The following is an 8,020-nucleotide window of genomic DNA, read 5'->3' as shown; positions in this document are numbered from 1 at the left end:
TAACTGAGACAGTCACAAATTTCCCACGAAAAACTGACACTGGGAAGAGGGTTGCCTGTCCTTCATTTGCTTGCAAAATAGCATGTGCATCTCTGCCATGAAAAATCCTGACTCCTGATGCTGCAGATTGCAATGGGCTGCCATGGGTCTTTTTTTTTCCTTTGCTATGTCTCACCACAATTTGCTCACAATTTACAAGAATGAAGCGAACTCACGTGTATGTCGCCGGTGCCCTAATTTTAGCTGACACAGCAAACGCTTCAAATCCTCTCCGTCTGTGTGCCTTCGCTGTGAAAAACTGGTGGATACAAACACCAGCGAGGGGAGGAAAAGAGAAAGAGGGAGAGCGAGAGAGACCCTTTAAGCTAACGGGTAAGGAATGTGCACCGAGGGTGGACGTCTGGTGTCTCCAACTATTTGTTAAAAGGCAAAAGCAATACTTCCGACAGACGGCCCTCCCCTCGCCTGCAATAGGCTCCCAAGAATAGCAACAGCCTGTGTCACTGCAAAGGGCAAAGCCTCTGAAATAGCAACAAAGTTGTTCACAAACCACTTTGTGGTTTGCATTCTGTTTCAGCCACCTTCAGCAACTTGTTGCCATGAGGAAAGCAACCTGTGCTTTCCTGGTCTGCTGGGGAAGGACCGCTGCCCTGTGAAGTGCTTCAGTCCCAAAGAGCAAAAGGGGTGGCCATGGTACCTAGGCAGGGCACGGAGGACCTCGACCAGCAGAGCCAGACGATGAGAGCAGGGGAGGATGAGGAAAGCAGCCGGGGCAGCCGCCGCCGCCACCTCCGCGGGCTCCCAGCTGCAGCAGGTAAAGCGGCCAGAGCTGAGAGCCAGCTGCCAGCCAGCAGCTGCCCATGGAGACAGCGCTCGGCTCTGGGGGCAAACAGCCCCGCCAGGCCAAAGGCTCTCGGGACACGCTGTCTCAGTTTCTAAAAGTGTGAGAGGGGGCGATGTGAGGAAGGAAAGAAATGCTGGCTTGAATTTTGAATGAAGGTTTATGTGATACTTTTCCCAAAAGGCCTCGGTCCTGCTGTTAGTGCCTGTGCTGTCTGTGGTGTCAATCCTTTTGCTTTATGAAGTTCAGTCTCCTGAAAAATCGGAGGAGCCACAGCCATCTGAAATAACAATGACGCTCCAGTCCTTGAACACATAGGAGCAATTCAGCCTTTTTCACTGAAGTGTAGGGAGGCCAGGCAAGCATTACACCTCCTAAGGCAGTGGGAAAGAACAGGGTGGAAGGATAAGGACTCTCTCCTGTCTTTTCTCCCCTAGCCTTTCAGGAAGAAATGAGGTTTCTGTGCTTATGCTGTAAAAAATCAACTGTAGAATTTCTTCTGTGAAGGAGTTTTGAGTGCTGAGGTGTGATTTTGTAGCTTCCCACCTTTGCTATGTCCTGTTCAGCCAGTTTTTCTAAGTTTCAGCATAGTTTTGCATCTTGAGTCTCTTTCACTGATGATAAGATCAAAGGGGAAATGACCCACAGTCATGACATGTCTCACTCACAAGAGAAATGTACCCAAAAGAAAAGCAGATTTGTAAGCTAGAAATTACTATGTCCAAAGCAGGTTTTGTTCACTTAAAAATGGATGAACTGACTAAGCTAGAAATGTTCAGACACCACAGGCACAAATGCTTTGTTGGAGTGTACTAGTGACCAGTCCAGCAACATCTAATGATATCTGAAAGCAGAGATTAATCAAGAATAGAAATCCAGACAATGTGAGATATTTAACTTTACCTTAGGGCATGAGAGGAGCCATGCAGGTGGTAATAGGATAGCATTATCAAAGGGAAACACAGCAGTTACAATAAACAGACAGCAAAATTACTGTAGCACAAGGGTTATCGTTAGAGGAGCACATGCAAATTACACACTTGATCTTATCCTCAGAAATTAAAGCAGTAATTCAAGGAATTTGTAATTACCTAGCTAGGAATTAAAAGGACATGTTGATTTTTACTAGATGTAAGAGAACAAAATCCAAATCCCATTTAATGTAATGATGAGCAGGCTGGCTGTTGATAGAATGAAAATACATGGCAGAGCACTGAGAGAGATGGAGAGATGGATATTCATCATGAACCTGTCCAGGATCTGCATTCCCAGTCTTTCCATCCGTGCCAAGGAGCATTTGTTCATGAAATATGAATACTACTCACTCAATACATACATTGGGCTTACACTACACAAAATATACAATACTTCCTACCATCACTGGAATGTAGATGTGTGAAAATGTGTGATATGTTGTCTCCCTCCTGCCTTCTTTTTTAGTCCAATTTACAAAATATTGCTTTTAGTTTTGCCTTTCTTGCTTGGGTGAGAAGAGTCACACTTGTCAAATGGGCGTGATTCCACATGGCCCTCACACTACTTTGGGGTAAATATAATATTTTCTGAGATTTCTCAGCTCTGATTGCAACATTTGTTTCATCCTGTAGGATATTGTTGGGCAACTGTTTTAAATCCCATGCCAGACTTCTCGAGGAACAGTTAGATCAGATGTGTCCTAACTAATAGGAGAAATGCATCTATTGAGCAGCTACTGGATCTAAAGAAATCACAGGCATTAGAATAGAACAGGGAAATGTATATCTCTTTACAGCAGACAGCAGGATGAGGCAGAGAAAGTAACTGTGACAGTGCAATAAAGATCATGACAGTATGAAAATGGAATAATTACCCCATTTTCTCAGAGAAGAGAATGATTTTGCATTCTCATTTCTGAAAGGTAAAATCATGATTTAATTATGCAGCAATTCCCAACATATGCCATTAAATATTTACCTTACAAAACTATGTGACCCACACACTATATCTTCAAGAAAAACATTCCTCTAAAGAAAAAAAACGGGAATTTTAAACACTATTTCCCGGCAAAGGTAATTATTTTTGTACATCAGACAGCGCTCAAAGAAGAAAGATGTTGCTAAAGAAAGCTTACAATTTTCAGATACAGATGCTGTAGATTTATGATAGATAGAAGTAGATACCTTGTTCTGTTCCTTTGCTATGTCTCACCACAATTCACACTGTGAATACACATCTATGCAATGCACTTGACTCACTGTGATTTTCTAACCTGTGCTTATTAACCAAGCATTGTTAGAGCTTGATCTCACCTTTCAAATGGCTAAATAGATCAAAGAATCCCCAAGGATTTAAAGAATATATATTTGACCTTCCAGGAAAATACTTTCTTTTCCTCCCAAATGGGAGACCTATCTCACCTCAGATTAAATTAAAGTCCACAGAAGAAAGCACCATGCTGGAAGAGACTGTCAAGTGTCCTCCTATTAAAACAGATGGATTTGCACAGGTCATGAAGAGCTGACCTCATTCTCCGCTCCATCCCACTAGTTTTTTTTTTTTTTTACACACACTGCATGTTCTCTTGGGAGAAAGGAAAGAAAACACACATCACAGAAATCTCAGTGTTTGGACTAATGTGGAATGTAGTGCTGCCCAGGTGAGCTGGAAAGGGCTCCCAGGCACCTTTCCCATAGCTCTCCCATGCATGAAATGGGGGAAGAGTGGCATTGCCCAGCTCAGCCTGCTTGCAGACCTTCCCTGATGCAGATCGTCTATCCTTAGTACTCATAAAATGCATGAACAGATCAAATAATTTGCCTTTGGAATATGTCCTAAATATGTGCTTAAACATAAATGAAGGGGCAGAGCCTTACTACTTGGCCCCATCCAGTCTCATTGGCAGCGGACTGTGCTCTACTACAGCTGTGCTTGGTATCCTTTTCAGGAACAAAGCACAAACATTTCCATTGAATGTTCTTAAAGATAAGTTTGTTTGCCAAGTAGTGCTGCTTTTGACCTGAGTAATAGTTGCAAGAAACCATTTTGTTTACATGGTAAAACTAAGGAATAGACTTCAAATCACTGGTCACATACCAGCCACATACTCGTTGGCCATGGTGTTTGTTGCAGGCAGAAGGAAAAATTTCTCTGGAAGCCATCACTACAATATTTTATTCCCTTGGACTGCATACTGCCATGTATTTTGCAAGCATCTCATAAAAATAAGAGGAATATACATTTTAAGAAGCTTTTTTTAGAAAAAGGAATGCCTAGGAACTGCCAGCAACATCATTAAAAGTGACACGTACAAGGACTGCGAGTACAACTACTGCACCAAGCTTTATCTGGAAATGCTAAAGCAAAACATATGCTGAAGTCAGAGACATTCTTGTCTGGAAAAGGATCATGAAGGAAAACCAGGTGGAGATTTCAGGGTTTAACTCAGTAGGCAGTTCTGAGCAAGCAAACCTTAGGGTACACCAGTTAAAACAAAACCTCACAGTGATGTAAGAATGTTCCTCAGCACAACAGTGTCTGTGAGGGACAAGAGACATCAAGTTAACTGCTGAGTTTGCTGCTGCTAATGCAGAAAGATGATGTGTTTCCCTCTGCACCACATCAGAACCTGCTTTTCTTTCAGGGGCTTGCTTTACACAGAGTCCTCCACTATTTCTTTGTGACTGTGAGTCTCTCTCACTGGACACATACAAAAAGGTATCAGCTGACCCAAGAAAAACAAACCAAAGAAATATTAAGACATTGTTCAAGCTGCCATACTTGGAGAAGCAAGAAATACATGCACTTGAGTGCTTCTCTAGCAACTTCTCAGGTGTTCCAGCTCCACATTCAGTGTGTGGAGCCTCTTGGATTACAAATAATCACTGTGGTTGCTCTGATCTGAGGATCACAGGCTGAGGACAGCACGGCCTGGGTTGTAAAGAACAGTGCTGATGGTGGACTCTGTCAAGATATTTGACTTGGCACTGTCATGTTGAGTCAGAAACTGGAACCATACAAAACTGACAGTTGCACATTTAAAGAATTAAAAGCCATGCAGGGCTCAGATCTCAAAGTACTAATAGGAGACACTGACCACACTGCTGTGTTTCTGCCTGAAACTCAGGTTTTGTCCCTATGTTACATAACATTTAATCTCAGTTGTCTGGAGATGACAACAGATTATTTGTGGATGATAAAGGTGATAGGTGATTAATAAATGGGTTATATCACTGGAAGAATGCAATTCATATGGCTTGGCTTGCTGACTGTAAGTGAATTTGCGGTCTAGGGTTCCTCTCTTCTAACTTTAGACATCTGAGCAAGCCACAGAGATTCCTTTTATAGGCAATGGAGAGAAATAGGCATCTGACCTACTTCAAACATCTAGAAGTACCTGTTTTGGGATTTTTTTGGCAAGCAGTTGCAGAAGAAATCTAGAGGTGCTGCAGTTCTCCCACGGTTGCATGAGCCGAACCCATTTTATGTGTTTTAATATAGATAAAGTGATTTGCATTCCCAGGGAAGGCAGGCCATAGTCAGAGGAAAGGAAGTGCTTTGGAAATAACCCAGTCAGAAAATAAGTTGGTTGTCTTGGAGAATAACCAGCAGAAGATGAGCTCCTGTACATGGCTATGACAATTCTTAGACAAATAAAGGGGGGAAATATCCACGAGGAGTGGGACCATTATGTCAAGTTCCTATGTAGCACTGTGCAACCACTGCAGAAGCACTGAGTCCAGCTCACAATTTACTGAGGAAGAATTTATTGAAGAAGTTGGTAGTATCGACAGAGTTCAGAGAACAAGGCTTTGAATACTTAAGGAACTTGCAAAGCCTTACAGGCTAAGTAATGCATTAAGAGGACATCTGTGGGAGGAATCAATGACAGGCTATAATTTTGTACTTAGTGAACTGCAGCTAAGTGCAGGCAAATGGGGAATGGCTGGAAGCTGAAGTTGCAGAAATTAAGTCTAGAAATAATTTACAGTGAATGCAAATAACCATTGGGACAACTTACAACTTAAAGTCATTGGATTTCACCCACTAGAAAATCTGAAATCAAAGATGAATAATTTAAATGGCCTAGTTCAAATGAAATGTTATTTAAATGTGTCTGAAGGGTTATGTTGTGATGTTCATGAGTGTCAGAATGGATGACCACAATGACCACAAATTTTGGACATAATAATATATAAACTAAGGTAAAGTCTTAGGTTAAGTCAGCATGGCTTAATGATATAAAATACAGAGATATCCAAGAAAGCACAAGCATCAGCACTGAGCTATAGTTGGGGCAGAGCACTCTGATCAAATTAGCATTGCCTTTTCTGACACTTAGGCTCATTCATTCATCACAACACTATATTGTTACGAGCCCTAATTTCCATGCAGGACTCACTGGAGGGATATATTTTCCAGATCTAATAACATATAGCAACTAGGCAAGTAAAAAGTATAAAGGAGGGGAGAAATTAGGTTTTGCAGTGACAAAACGTATACTGTGTGCATGCATTGGAAAATGGAGCACATGTAGCACAAAGCAGCTTAGCTGGAGTCAGTAGTACATCCACTGAAGTGCTGTTCAGTGTGTGAAGGAAGTACAGCAGGACCTTGCCGTAATCCATGTCCTAATCTCCATTTAAAATAAGTGTAATTATGGTGGATGCTGCAGCCATAAAGAAAAAGCTTTAAATATATACAGACATGGGCAACAATATAAAACAAGATTGTTCCATCACTGGAGCATCTTACAAATTTGCTGCTGACATTTTCTTCTGTCTCACCTCCACCACAGTAAATCTACCATCCACCCCCAGCTTCTGAAAGTCCTCTCACAATACTCTCATTTGCCCCAGGCCTTTACAGCCCATTATAACAAGACCATCTCTTGTCTGTTTCTGGCTTGCCAACCATCCAAGCCCAGAAGCAGAGTGGGCTGAGGCACAGTGGGTGCACTTGGTAGCTCAGGGCTTCTTCCACTTGGCTTCTGCTTAGTTGAGATGGAAGGAATTGCAAGCCAGGCAGGAGACCTACTAGGCAATGCTTATCTTAACAGACTTAACGAGCTTACACATCTCCCCTGGTAGGAAGATGCATCTTATACTCACACAGTTATACTCTGATACCCTCCAGAATAAACCAGTCTCCTGTGAATTGGTTGCAGGACATGATGGTTGGACCCACAGGTGAGCCAAATTGCTCCCAGAGTTGCCAAGAGAGTGTAAGATAGCTTGGGGCACAGTCATGCCAGGGACCATACCAGCAATTTAGTAGCATACATGGCCTCATGCCAGACTCTGGGCTTGGGGTCTCACACTCTTTCTTTCAGTAGAGCAAATCTACTGCTAGGGCTGCCCTTCTCCCTCTTCACAATTTGCTTTAGAAATGTAATATCTTCTGTCAAATGGGACCGATCCTTGCCATTGTGCTCAAAATTTATTGGCAAAGAACTTCAGGCAGTTGGTGTGATCAAAGAGCCTCAATGACTTAGAAAAATATGCTAAAAGTAAACAAAGTCTATGTATCATTTTCAATTAGACCACATACCACTTTTCCAAGCCAAGCTGGAAAGTACTTATTCCAGGAGAATTAATTGAAATACAGACTCTGTTATGCTGTGAAAGATGCCTCTCCTCAGACACGTCCCATATATCCAACTAACCGGAGAATCAGGAGTCAATTAACTCTTTTCCTAGTTGTGTGGCAGCCAACATCATGATGAGAGAAAAATCATGCTGGGAGAAAGAACAAGACCAACAATAACAAACTGATATATTCCTCAAAGTTTAGGGTGCAAAAGGCTTCACAGTTAGTAGAACACAATCAGTCAAATCTATCTTAAAACAATAAACAGTGAACCATAGTTGTATAAAATGAGTTTGTTTTTAAGTGGACATTAAAAGGCATGTATAATCTTCATTTGGCTTATGTTTTGCCATCTGTTTTTTATTCCTGACATCATGGCTGCCATAAACTATGCAAAATATTTGATCCTGATATTCCAAAGAATCTGAGATTAGCGATAAACAAAGCCTATAAAGTTCATGAATTTGTCCCTCAAAGACTGGTTTCCCTAGAACATCCCAGCTATCTGGATCAATCTGGTGCTCAGTGGATAAGTTTCCATTTGGCAAAATAAAAACACTGGTACCAGAGGCCTTCATGGTATCCTCATGTAAAATAAAAGAATTAGTGTAATGG

The 8,020-nt window shown here is 41.8% G+C and overlaps 1 protein-coding gene across 1 annotated transcript in view; it reads left to right on the top strand.

Moving 5' to 3' along the window:
- Window positions 1–690: 690 nt before the first annotated feature.
- The window catches only part of SLC2A12 (solute carrier family 2 member 12), a 32,392-nt gene continuing 25,062 nt past the window's right edge, over window positions 691–8,020 (top strand). The window contains exon 1 of the mRNA XM_054398890.1: window positions 691–814. Within this exon, the coding sequence (XP_054254865.1) occupies window positions 691–814 (124 nt within the window). The remainder of the gene's footprint in view (window positions 815–8,020) is intronic.

The sequence above is a fragment of the Indicator indicator genome, chromosome 2 (genome assembly GCF_027791375.1).
Source record: "Indicator indicator isolate 239-I01 chromosome 2, UM_Iind_1.1, whole genome shotgun sequence".
NCBI lineage: Eukaryota > Metazoa > Chordata > Aves > Piciformes > Indicatoridae > Indicator > Indicator indicator.
This window is presented reverse-complemented; position numbering and strand designations above follow the sequence as displayed.